Source organism: Triturus cristatus, chromosome 4_1, assembly GCF_964204655.1.
Source record: "Triturus cristatus chromosome 4_1, aTriCri1.1, whole genome shotgun sequence".
NCBI lineage: Eukaryota > Metazoa > Chordata > Amphibia > Caudata > Salamandridae > Triturus > Triturus cristatus.
Window position 1 is genome coordinate 929427995 of NC_140585.1, and position 14223 is coordinate 929442217.

General features: G+C 43.9%; 1 protein-coding gene across 2 annotated transcripts in view; it reads left to right on the forward strand.

The window, feature by feature from the left end:
- SHANK3 (SH3 and multiple ankyrin repeat domains 3) overlaps positions 1–14223 on the forward strand; it is a 2151740-nt gene that overhangs the window by 1439339 nt on the left and 698178 nt on the right. For both annotated transcript variants that reach the window (XM_085653773.1, XM_085653774.1), the window contains one exon: positions 735–848. In XM_085653773.1, the coding sequence (XP_085509899.1) occupies positions 735–848 (114 nt within the window). The remainder of the gene's footprint in view (positions 1–734; positions 849–14223) is intronic.

A 14223-nucleotide genomic window follows, 5' to 3' on the forward strand; every position in this document is an offset into this window, starting at 1 on the left:
AGAGTTCCGTTTTGCTTCCCTCCCTCCCTCGTCTGCTGATAGCAGCCATAGCAGTACTCGGCGGATCTCCCAAATCTTCACAATTAGGACTTTGTTGTTAATTAATGAGCTTAGAAGGAGGAATCCCAGGTCCCTCAACCAACAGCACATAATCCCAGGATACATGTGCACCACGAGAAAGCCCATTGCCTATGCACACTAACATTAACATGCATGCTATAGACAATCCTGATCTACATAGCAGTAAATATCTAATGACACATGATGGACAATCTCAGAGAATGCAAATGCAGGTAGGACTTGCGTGAGTGATGCATCCCAGAAGGAAGATGTGGAAGGTACAGACAAGGTAGAACCCCCTGTGGCAAATACCGTAGAACAACAGAATTCTAATGGTAATAAACAGCAGAGAAACCCAATAATGTGCGTTTGCACCAGTAACAAACCCATACTGTATATGTATTGCAGGAGGAACACCAATGTTGATGCCTACACATAGGAGGCCCATTCTGAGCTCCATGGTGCATGCTTGCTTGTAGGAATCCCGAAAACCTATATGTTATATAGGAAAAACCACTGTGCCCAGCCCCGCAGTGTGCAGTGGCTTCACTGGCATCACAGTTACCAGCCCTGTTCAGCAAATGACTCAGTGTGTATCTTCAGAGAGAGAGAGAGAGTGATTGGGTTTTCATTTCGACTCCTTCATGACTCATGTATGTTCCTTCTTTCTGCAGTGCTCAGCATCGGTGAAGGAGGATTCTGGGAAGGAACAGTGAAAGGCCGCACTGGCTGGTTTCCGGCAGAATGCATAGAGGAGGTGCAGATGCGGCAGTATGATCCACGCCAAGGTAGGCGCAGCCAGTGTGCCATCACAACTGTCATGTGCAGCAAAACATCTGTACAGTGCTCCAGTTGATACATAGGGGTGATTTTGGAACTCTGCGTGCGATATTCTCATCTGTCGTATATTTCAATGCCATACATAGTTGTTTAATACAGCCAATGTATTGTTTGTGTTACAGAAAATATTTTACAAATATTTCTCCAAAGAGCTCCTTTTGTATGTTCCAAAATGTGTGCTATGTGAGAACTAGTTATGACATTTTGTTATACGTTTTTTAGCTTTTGTGTTACACACAGATGTCTCCTAATAGGCTCATTGGTGTCTTTGCCTGTCTCTTAAGGTGCTTTATAAAAGGCTGCCTGGGGGTTTCGATAACAGTCTTTTTGTCTACATTTATCCCACGTGTGTACATTTCTAGTACTACCATAATCATCTCTAGCAACGCCTTATAGACAGAGGCTTAGCTACCATTGGTGCAGCCGGTGCAGTGGTACCAGGGCCCAGAGCCCCCAGGGGCTCATTGAACCCTGACAATTGCTGTATTTTCCAACCACAACAGAACTCAAAGGGGCCATTTCCTTGCTTACACCAGGGCCCGTGGCATCCTTGGTGCGCTAGAGTGAATCAGAAACACACCAGTTGAATGCATCAAGTGGTTGGCTTGGCTCTCCAAATGTAGATGGCTGCAGTGAAAGCAGGCCTCGCCTCCTCTTTGGGTCTTTCTATGACACCTCAACGTTCTCCTTGATGCTTTCATTTCTTACCGCGGCTCAGTCATCCACTGCATTCTGGTTGCTGGAGGAGCCGTCAAGGTTGAGTTTCTCTTGGTCATGGGCATCATATTGGGTTTGGGCAGGTAGAAGGGAAGAGCACGCGCCTATGGTGCAGTCTGCCTTGTCACCCAGATCTGTTTCCTGGAAGACCTCAAACCGAGGCAGGCGTCTCTTGAGACACAGACTCTCTGTAGCCTAGGTTACCTGCTGCCCTAGGACCTGTGGTAGTAACACCAGCTGGCATCCTGATGGTCACCTCTTTATGGTCTTGCCTATATGCCAATAGACAGATAATCAGAAACTGAGTCCGTGCCAACAAGCTCTGAAGCAAACTATTCACTGTGAAAAGAATGGGTCTGCTCATGGCGAATTGGTCCTCTAAATTATTTTTTGTAATTCCAAGTCACTATAATACTAGTATGAAAAACCCATGGCTGTGATATATAATGATGCTAAAAGTACAGATATGTGTCAAATGTAACGCTTTGTTGGTGCTGATGAAGTCAGCGACACTCCTGTAATGTACTTAAAGGTATGGTGCAGAATCTATGTAATGTGGTGGGCTAGTCCCATTTTATACTTCATTCATCCCACCTCCGTTGGTTTTATTTATGAATGTAGACTCCCAGTGGTTCCAATGAGTTCACCCCTTTCACTACTATGTTGTTGCTGGATAACGGTCATGGTCCAGTTCATGTATATTTGTTGATAAGAGTGTTTTAAATACTGGTTCTGGGTCCCGCCAGCCCTGCCATCGCTTAAATAATTTTGATAAGTGTTTCATCCCACCCGCCCTCCTTGGCTCCATGACACCTGGGCCAAGCTCTTCAGTTCTTGTCTGGGAGCTGGCCCAGAGGTGGCCACACCCCCGTATCCATTGAGAAACCCAAGCCATGGGCCTAGCTGGCCCTAAGAGCCAAAGCACGAGCCGAGCCACCCAAAAAATCATCATGTTTCCTAGACACATTTTTTTATGTTTTAAAATGTCTTTAATGAAAGCAAAGCAACCCTACAACCTCGGTATGAGTAGGAAAATGCGCCGCCTGTATTGAATTAACCCCATACTGTGTCCTAGCCGGTGTTTCTTACTATGCATGGCGCTGCTTGTGTTTCGTCCCGTTATGAAGCTGCGCACTGGAGGGGGAAAGGGCCCTACCCTGCTCATCTGCTGCTCGTCCCGCAAGTGGGCTCCAGTACCAGGGCCACACCTTTGGCTCGAGCCAAGCTGGCACCCCCATTGCCTCACCCACTTACCAAGTCATCTATGAATGCTTGTCAAAACAGAAAATCAAGCAAACCCCCAGGTTGCTAAGAATATGTACATTATCTTAATTGATTCCCAGATATGCACATATCTAACTCTAGCTTAGTTTCCGTAGCAACGCTACAAAGCCACAAGTAAGAAACCAAGAAAACACAGAGTGGAGAACACAACAAACGAATGCAGCATTCAGTGCCACCGAGTTCTCTGACTGTAGACAGGTGGGAGAGGCCTAGCTTTACTCACAGGAGCGAGGACTTCAGGACTACCAAGAGACGCTGCGATGAGCAACGCAGCGGCTGGTGCGGCTGGTCATTGGCGCATAGACCATACCTAGTCTGAGGACTAGGGGCAAAAAGGTGCCCTGGAGAGACGGGTTCTGGGCATTGCGGGGTTGCTTTAAGGAGGGCGATCCAACCGCACAGAGAAGCAGTCATTTCACTGAGGCTCTCAGTTGCAAGGACTCCCCCATGTTGGATATGGACTCACCTACCTTGAGTGTGGTGGGCTGAGAGGAAGGTTTTCAATGGCTCTAATGTGGGAGTCATGTTAGTACCCAACTTTCACCCTGAGCCTTGGCCAGGACGTGTCCCAGGTGGGCTCACTTGCAGTCGGTGGTTAAGTTGGGTCTTGCCAATGACGTCAGTGCACACTGTGCACAATTGTCCATCTGACAACCGAGATGATGACGGAAAGGGTGATGTCCCACTGGATTTCCTAAGGCAAGCTGGGGGTGTTAGTGGCCTGAAGCTCGCGGGTGACGTCTGATTTGAAGAGACATGCATGATACAACATAGATGCACAGTGCGAGCACTTCCATCCAATGTCCAGACTGTCCAGCACTGTTTACTCCTCTTTTCACCCAGAACGGCTCGGAGATGTGTCGCGACTTGCACGCACACCGCCCTGACTAAGCCCTGGTCCTGTATGCTCCCAAGTATAAACAGGGGGATCCCCCATCCCCCAGTCCCCATAAGAGATCCAGGAAGAGGTCTAGGAGATTGGAGAAAGGCTACCACGGAAGTCTGGGATTGACTCACCCAGTGGGAAAAGCCATCACTCACAAAGTGCATTGAGTGTCACAGAACGTGTGGTACAGCACATGTATACAGTGTCCTGTACTCCATTTAAATTAGTGATTGAATACACACGTAGGGTTTATTGAGTCACATACATTTGTGTTATAGGATTCCGGCACTGCACTCTGTTTCAAAATACAGACACTGTACTCTGTGATATGTATACGTGTGCCATGCAATATCCACACAGCTCTATGTGCAACCCACTAGTGTTACTGAATAACTCAGAGCACACTGTGCCAAATGCCATCGTCAGCGCCTACTCCTTATACAAGATCTGGTGTAACTTCTGGTTTGATTCAACACATGAGGTATGCACTTGATTGCACATCATGCAGGTGTGTGTTATGAATCGCCCTACACTGTCACAGGGCAAAGAAGCCATTGCAGATGCAGTTGTTTACAGAGCACTGGCATTGAGCTCTTTCACATACAGTTCTATGTTTGAATAGAGGCACTGCACTGTGCACGCTGTAGGGGTTACTGTATATCGGCAATGTGAATAATCGGCAATGCACCCGATCCAGATATATATGTGTTGTAGAAGACAGCACTGTGTCTTATAGAGGTGTAGTATTTAATATCGGCAATGCACCCGATCCAGATATATATATGTGTTGTAGAAGATAGCACTGTGTCTTATAGAGGTGTAGTATTTAATATCGGTAATGTACTCTATTGTCGATGTATGTGTGTTGTAGACCAATGCACTGTGTCTTATAAAGGCGTAGTATTCAAAATCGACAATGTACTCTTTTCAGATATATATGTGTTGTAGAACACATCACTGTGTCTTATAAAGGTGTAGTATTTAATATCTGCAATGCACTCCATCCAGATATATGTGTTGTAGAACACAGCACTGTGTCTTATAGAGGTGTAGTATTCAATATCGGCAATGTACTCTTTTCAGATATATATGTGTTGTAGAACACAGCACTGTGTCTTATAAAGGTGTAGTATTCAATATCGGCAATGTACTGTTTTCAGATATATATGTGTTGTAGAACACGGCACTGTGTCTTATAGAGGTGTAGTATTCAATACCGGCAATGTACTCTATTCAGATATATATGTGTTTTAGAACACATCACTGTGTCTTATAAAGGTGAAGTATTTAATATCTGCAATGCACTCCATCCAGATATATGTGTTGTAGAACACGGCACTGTGTCTTATAGAGGTGTAGTATTCAATATCGGCAATGTACTCTTTTCAGATATATATGTGTTGTAGAACACAGCACTGTGTCTTATAGAGGTGTAGTATTCAATATCGGCAATGTACTCTTTTCAGATATATATGTGTTTTAGAACACATCACTGTGTCTTATAAAGGTGAAGTATTTAATATCTGCAATGCACTCCATCCAGATATATGTGTTGTAGAACACAGTACTGTGTCTTATAGAGGTGTAGTATTCAATATCGGCAATGTACTCCATTCAGATATATATGTGTTGTAGAATACAGCACTGTGTCTTATAGAGGTGTAGTATTTAATATTGGCAATGTACTGTTTTCAGATATATATGTGTTGTAGAACACGGCACTGTGTCTTATAGAGGTGTAGTATTCAATACCGGCAATGTACTCCATTCAGATATATATGTGTTGTAGAATACAGCACTGTGTCTTATAGAGGTGTAGTATTTAATATTGGCAATGTACTGTTTTCAGATATATATGTGTTGTAGAACACGGCACTGTGTCTTATAGAGGTGTAGTATTCAATATCGGCAATGTACTCTTTTCAGATATATATGTGTTTTAGAACACATCACTGTGTCTTATAAAGGTGAAGTATTTAATATCTGCAATGCACTCCATCCAGATATATGTGTTGTAGAACACAGTACTGTGTCTTATAGAGGTGTAGTATTCAATATCGGCAATGTACTCCATTCAGATATATATGTGTTGTAGAATACAGCACTGTGTCTTATAGAGGTGTAGTATTTAATATTGGCAATGTACTCTATTCAGATATATATGTGTTGTAGAACACAGCACTGTGTCTTATGGAGGTGTAGTATTTAATATTGGCAATGTACTCTATTGTCGATGTATGTGTGTTGTAGACCAATGCGCCGTGTCTTATGGAGGTGTGTTACTTAATATCAACACTGCAGTCTGTTGTAGATGTCTGTTGTACACCACTGCACTGTGTCTTACGATTGTGTGTTATTGAATATCGGCAATGCACTCTAGCACAGAGGAATGTGTGTTGCCGAACAGTGCATTCTGTCTCGTGAAGGCATGTTATTGAATATCAAAAGTGCGGTGCAGATGTATGTGTATTGTAGCCCACTACACTGCGTCTTATTAAGGTGAATTATTGAATCTCGGTAACGCACTATATTATAGAAGTATGTGTGTTGTAGAAAATTGCACTATGAATCATGAAAATGTGTTATTGAATAGCAACACTGCACACTATATAGATGTATGTGGTGTAGAACACTGCCATGCACTGTGTCTTGTGAAGGTGTGTAATGAATAACAGTAAAGCACTCTATTATAGATGTATGTGTGCTGTAGAACATTGCACTGTGTTTTATGAAGGTGTGTTATAGAAAATCAACACTGCTGTGTATTTAGATGTATGTGTGTTTACACCACTGCAGTGTCTTATAAAGGTGTGTTATTGAATATCGACACTGCACTCTATTATAGATGTATGTGTGTTGTAGAACATTGCCCTGAGTCCATGAAGGTGTTTTATTGAATAGCAGCACTGCACTCTATACAGATATATGAAGTCTAGAACACTGCACTGCACTGTGTCTTACGGAGGTGTTTTATTAATTACTGGCACTGCAGTCTATTGTAGATGTATGTGTGTTGTACACCAACGCACAGTGTCTTATAAAGGTGTGCTATTGAATATCGGCAATGCACTCTAGTATGGATGCATGTGTGCCATAGAAGACTCCACTGTGTCTTATGAAGGTGTGTTATTGAATATCGGCAGTGCACTCTGTACAGAAGTAGGGGCCAGATGTATCAAGAATTGCTTTTGCGATTCTTAAATAGCGAATTTTACAGATTCGCTATTTAAGAATCGCAAAATGCAATGTATGTAGGATTTGCAAAAACAATTGCGATTCCTACATATTCGTTAATAGCGTCTCAGTACTTTGATGCGTGTTGTGTCTGCCTCTGGTGGGTTACCGAAGGATGCTTCATGTTCCTCGAAGGTTGATGGTCTCAGTACTTTGATGCATGTTGTGCCTGTCTCTGGTGGGTTACCGTAGGTTGCTTCATGTTCCTCGAAGGTTGATGGTCTCAGTACTTTGATGCATGTTGTGCCTGCCTCTGGTGGGTTACCGTAGGTTGCTTCATGTTCCTCGAAGGTTGATGGTCTCAGTACTTTGATGCAAGTTGTGCCTGTCTCTGGTGGGTTACCGTAGGTTGCTTCATGTTCCTCGAAGGTTGATGGTCTCAGTACTTTGATGCATGTTGTGCCTGTCTCTGGTGGGTTACCGTAGGTTGCTTCATATTCCTTGAAGGTTGATGATCTCAGTACTTTGATGCGAGTTGTATCTGTCTCGGGTGGGTTAACAAAGGATGCCTCATATTCCTCGAAGGTCAATGGTCTCAGTACTTTGATGCGTGTTGTGTCTGGCTCTGGTGGGTTACCGAAGGATGCTTCATGTTACTTGAAGGTTGATGGTCTCAGTACTTTGGGTTCTGTCTGCCTCTGGTGGGTTAGCGAAGGATGCTTCATATTCCTAGAAGGTTGATGGTCTCAGTAATTTGATGCATGTTGTGCCTGTCTCTGGTGAGTTACCGTAGGTTGCTTCATGTTCCTCGAAGGTTGATGGTCTCAGTACTTTGATGCATGTTGTGCCTGTCTCTGGTGGGTTACCGTAGGTTGCTTCATATTCCTTGAAGGTTGATGATCTCAGTACTTTGATGCGAGTTGTATCTGTCTCGGGTGGGTTAACAAAGGATGCCTCATATTCCTCGAAGGTTCATGGTCTCAGTACTTTGATGCGTGTTGTGTCTGTCTCTGGTGGGTTACCGAAGGATGCTTCATGTTACTTGAAGGTTGATGGTCTCAGTACTTTGGGTTCTGTCTGCCTCTGGTGGGTTACCGAAGGATGCTTCATATTCCTCGAAGGTTGATGGTCTCAGTACTTTGATGCATGTTGTGCCTGTCTCTGGTGTGTTACCGTAGGTTGCTTCATGTTCCTCGAAGGTTGATGGTCTCAGTACTTTGATGCGTGTTGTGTTTGTCTCTGGTAGGTTACCATAGGTTGCTTCATGTTCCTCGAAGGTTGATGGTCTCAGTACTTTGATGCATGTTGTGCCTGTCTCTGGTGGGTTACCGTAGGTTGCTTCATGTTCCTCGAAGGTTGATGGTCTCAGTACTTTGATGCATGTTGTGCCTGCCTCTGGTGGGTTACCGAAGGATGCTTCATGTTACTTGAAGGTTGATGGTCTCAGTACTTTGGGTTCTGTCTGCCTCTGGTGGGTTACCGTAGGTTGCTTCATGTTCCTCGAAGGTTGATGGTCTCAGTACTTTGATGCATGTTGTGCCTGTCTCTGGTGGGTTACCGTAGGTTGCTTCATGTTCCTCGAAGGTTGATGGTCTCAGTACTTTGATGCATGTTGTGCCTGTCTCTGGTGGGTTACCGTAGGTTGCTTCATGTTCCTCGAAGGTTGATGGTCTCAGTACTTTGATGCATGTTGTGCCTGCCTCTGGTGGGTTACCGAAGGATGCTTCATGTTACTTGAAGGTTGATGGTCTCAGTACTTTGGGTTCTGTCTGCCTCTGGTGGGTTACCGTAGGTTGCTTCATGTTCCTCGAAGGTTGATGGTCTCAGTACTTTGATGCATGTTGTGCCTGTCTCTGGTGGGTTACCGTAGGTTGCTTCATGTCCCTCGAAGGTTGATGGTCTCAGTACTTTGATGCATGTTGTGCCTGTCTCTGGTGGGTTACCGTAGGTTGCTTCATGTTCCTCGAAGGTTGATGGTCTCAGTACTTTGATGCATGTTGTGCCTGTCTCTGGTGGGTTACCGTAGGTTGCTTCATGTCCCTCGAAGGTTGATGGTCTCAGTACTTTGATGCATGTTGTGCCTGTCTCTGGTGGGTTACCGTAGTTTGCTTCATGTCCCTCGAAGGTTGATGGTCTCAGTACTTTGATGCATGTTGTGCCTGTCTCTGGTGGGTTACCGTAGGTTGCTTTTTGTCCCTCGAAGGTTGATGGTCTCAGTACTTTGATGCATGTTGTGCCTGTCTCTGGTGGGTTACCGTAGGTTGCTTTTTGTCCCTCGAAGGTTGATGGTCTCAGTACTTTGATGCATGTTGTGCCTGTCTCTGGTGGGTTACCGTAGGTTGCTTCATGTCCCTCGAAGGTTGATGGTCTCAGTACTTTGATGCATGTTGTGCCTGTCTCTGGTGGGTTACCGTAGTTTGCTTCATGTCCCTCGAAGGTTGATGGTCTCAGTACTTTGATGCATGTTGTGCCTGTCTCTGGTGGGTTACCGTAGGTTGCTTTTTGTCCCTCGAAGGTTGATGGTCTCAGTACTTTGATGCATGTTGTGCCTGTCTCTGGTGGGTTACCGTAGTTTGCTTCATGTCCCTCGAAGGTTGATGGTCTCAGTACTTTGATGCATGTTGTGCCTGTCTCTGGTGGGTAACCGTAGGTTGCTTCATGTTCCTCGAAGGTTGATGGTCTCAGTACTTTGATGCATGTTGTGCCTGTCTCTGGTGGGTAACCGTAGGTTGCTTCATGTTCCTCGAAGGTTGATGGTCTCAGTACTTTGATGCATGTTGTGCCTGTCTCTGGTGGGTAACCGTAGGTTGCTTCATGTCCCTCGAAGGTTGATGGTCTCAGTACTTTGATGCATGTTGTGCCTGTCTCTGGTGGGTAACCGTAGGTTGCTTCATGTTCCTCGAAGGTTGATGGTCTCAGTACTTTGATGCATGTTGTGCCTGTCTCTGGTGGGTTACCGTAGGTTGCTTCATGTTCCTTGAAGGCTGATGGTTTTGCTCCGGTGTGTTTCAAGGGCTGGTATGTTCTCGGACTCGCCTCCGCTCAGATCAGCCTCCTGAGAGAGAGAGACTCGTTCCTAATCTTGCTGTAATCCTGTATCTCGAGAAGGAATCACTTCCTTGCTTGGCTGCACTTGGAAAACATGACTTGTCTTGGAGAGTTTATAAATGTCTCGATGTTTTAGGAACATGAGCCTTCATCAGTCGATTTCCAAGTAAATAATGTGTAATTGGCAAGGTTTCCGGCTCTTGTCGGTGATATACCACTCGAATGATTAGATAAAACTGAGTCAGTTTACTATGCCATGTGTATCTTTTGCAGTTGGAAAAAAAGTCAATTCGCAGTAAAATGAAATATGAGACTTGGTTCCCGAATGCCCAAGTACACGTGCAAAAACGGCCAATAAAATTCATAGCAGGGAGGAGGTGTAGTCTGGTGGCTTAGCAGCTGGCTTTGGAACCTGAGCACTTGACTGGAAATGGTGTGATTTCAGAGCAAACCACTTAATCGAATGAGCCTAAAGGCATACATAATATGTGTGACTTAATACAATGCAATTGTCAATGTGTGAAATGTAAGTTTGTAATTCATAAATGTAAAATTCCCACTTTGTCTATAACGTTGGCCTGACTCATACCTCTCCCTAAGTTACTGTCTAATGTTCTTATACTTTCCAGTTAAATTTGCTCTATAACACCCCAAACATGTATTTTTAGATGATTATTCCACATAGTGCATTGTGAATACAGGGACAACCTTCTGGAGTTTAGGGTTTGAAGGATTGACACGCCCAGACATGGTGGGAGTCCTTGTCCTCAGATTCACTCTTTTTTTCAAGCCCGGCTGGACTTCCAATGGCCAGCACGTCACAGGTTTTCAGGTAGCGGGCCCAGGGATGTTCATGAACTCTGCATCATGTCACATGAAAACCACTGAGACTGCTTATAATATAGAGGAGGCCCGCTGGTGATTTTGAATTGTATCAGAAAACAAGGGCCAGGTTAGGTTTAAGGTCACTTCTACTGATAACTTTTATGATAAAAGTGCTGAGCTGCAGATCATAACTGCCCAATCCTGATTTTTAGAATTATTTTTCCAGAAAATATTCTCCTGTTGGTTTGTCACCTGGAGGTCTCTGATGTCAGATGCCACCCTAGTACCAACTCCAAGTGGGCGTTAGCAGCTCTGTATCCCTGGGAGTCGGGTCATATGACCGTCCCTCTGTAAAATCCACGCCGCATCCCCAAGCGGAACCTTCCCCCAACCCTGCGATGTGGTATTATTGAGGTAATGAATGGATGGCATCTCTACTTGACGGAAATTATTTCATTGTGTGCCCCACCCCGTGAGCCATTGACCAATGAGGCGTTGTTTTTGAGATGTCTGACTTTGGGATGGAATACACTCACTGTTGACTCTCCTGGTTTCAGTAAGATGGTAGCAGGAGGCAGTAGAGGTTGCGAAGGTGGAAGCTGCATTCTTCTGTCATAGTTGACACTTAGGTTGGAGGCTGGATTAGGGAGGATTGTACCTGGAGAAATAAGTTATCATAGTTAATGTTGGATGAAAGGTGAAAGAAGATAAAAAAATTTAGGTTTGGACGAGTTTAACATCAAGTTGTTTGTTGTCAAAGAGTGGATAAACCCCGTGAGGGGGTTTGTGATTGGCCTGGGAGTAACACAGTGATGGTAGGAAAAGGGAGAATAATATTTATATGAAAACATGGTAACAATTATCCATTGCACCAGATTTCTGCAATGTTGTTAGGAAGTACCTGAAAGTCTGGCCAAGCAGTATTGACACATTTCTCCAACTCTTTCTACGGGCAGAAATTCCATATATTTTTATGTCGGCAGAGCCTCGTGAGAGAGCTATTTGCAGACACTGAGACCTGCAGACCCAGAGGAGATATAGCGTCATGCACTGTATGGCGCTGTAGGTAACCTTCAGTGTTTTGATATAACCCCATTTCCGCTGCCGTTTAATAAGCGTAGCCTGTGATTCAGATTCAGCAAGGGTCATTCTGACAAGGGAAACCAGCATGGAAGCTAAACGTCAGCATTTTAATTGGCCCTTACTAAGGTTACAGCTCAGTTCATATCTTGTTATTTGAACTCAAATTTTAACTTACAGATCAAAGATGGGGGTTTGAGCTTTGAGCACTCGGGTTTCCTTGTAAAGGAACATTGAATCCAAGTCAGTGCATTTGCACACTATTTTGAGAGCATGTGATAATGAACCATCTCATTATCTACTAAATTACAATTACGGCTAAATGGGGATGGGGGTGGGTAGTGCTTTCCCTACAGTGCCAGGAGAAGCTGTGGATTCCTTAGAATCGTTCATCTTTGCAAAGGCTTCAGCAAAGTAACGCAGATCGTTCCATCCATAGGTTAAAAATGTACAGAATGTTTCCTTTAGAGAGCACAGCTGAGATAATCCAATGCTTTGTGACAATATAAGGTTCTGCAGTTGGGTGTGTAAACACGATTCTTTCTTTGTGCAACTGAACATGAGTTCTATCATAATCAAAGGGGAGGGAAAGAGAAGCTATGGTCCATTCGGCTTCCAATTGTTAGTTTTAAATCAAGGGGGGGAGAGAGAGAGAATGGACCACTTGTCCTGTGTTACCAGGGTCTTTTCGGTAGTGTCCGTCAAAAAAAGACCCTCATACATCTACACAGGTCGATGGCGGTATATTTTCGTTCTCCGCCTTTTGTGTACTGTTTCAGCGTCATCATTGGGTCATTTTCTTTTGTGAAATGCTGACCTCCACCTGGAGGGAGACCCACTGGTACTGACAGTAGTGGTCAGGAATAGATGTGAAAATGTGCTCGTGATATTGTGAAAAAATATTTAAAATCCCTGTTTTCACTTTCAACCTCAATGATTTATTTGCGAGGCAGTGAATGGGAGATTAAAAGAAAGGTGTCGTGCGTTTAGACTGAGTTACTCATCATACGCACTTCTTATGGGTCAACATGTTTCAGCCCTCTGAGTGTTCTAAGGGCTTTCGTCAGGACCGAGTTTTGAGTGTGCAGAGCCTGTTTGGTTCTGCACGGAGTGGTGTACTCACCACTCTGGGTTCAAAGGGGTCAGATCAGTAGTATCTGTACTTAGAGAGAAAAAAGGGAAAGTTGGGGGATGCAGTGATACATGAAACTTGTGCATTCAAAGGTTTCAGTAAGGGGACTGCTGGAACAGTGTTACTCAATTGTCCACAGTGGGGAAAGAGTATAACACAACATTATGCTTTCAAAAGGGATGTAGCTACAAAATGGTGGGTAGGCAGGGCGGTTAGGTTCAAGAAAATACAGGTATACATATCGTTATGTTGAAGTGTGTGGAGAGCTTAATTGTTAAGGCCCAAATATCATTTACTAGTGGTTATTCTGCCTGAAGGTACACATATAACACAAAGATCGTTCATTTGACAGTAATTTGTATGCAGATAGAATAGAAGATTCAATGTCCCAGACTAGCGCGTTTTCGCTAATTCACGAAGTCTTGTTGTAGGTGATTATGCAATCTAAAGGTGCGCATATATCTGAATTTAAAATATCATTCATTTAACTGCAAAATGCAACAATTAGGAATAGAAATACGATATCTCGAAATTTGCGCGTTATTAGCTGAAAGAGGCTATCGTAAAATTGATCGTTGATAGGAGCTGTTTGTTTAGCGCCTGGTGAACTCAGCTATGGTAGCTATGATAGGATGAATCTATATCAGGCTCGATTGTGATTTAGCAAGATTCAGTGTGTCCGTGCCGTCACACAAGTGTCAAGTAAGATACTGTAACTCTCACTTCTTTCCTTAGAATGGAATCGGCATTCAGAGGCCCGCCGGTGACTCTATGAAGCTTTGCAATTTAAAGCTTACAAGGTAAAAGCTCCAACGATTGTCTGGTAGGCGCTCTCTTACCTATAATGTCTCTTTGTTAATAACACACTGAATCTTGCTAAATCACAATCGAGCCTGATATAGATTCATCCTATCATAGCTACCATAGCTGAGTTCACCAGGCGCTAAACAAACAGCTCCTATCAACGATCAATTTTACGATAGCCTTTTTCAGCTAATAACGCGCGAATTTCGAGATATCGTATTTCTATTCCTAATTGTTGCATTTTGCAGTTAAATGAATGATATTTTAAATTCAGATATATGCGCACCTTTAGATTGCATAATCACCTACAACAAGACTTCGTGAATTAGCGAAAACGCGCTAGTCTAGGACATCGAATCTTCTATTCTATCTG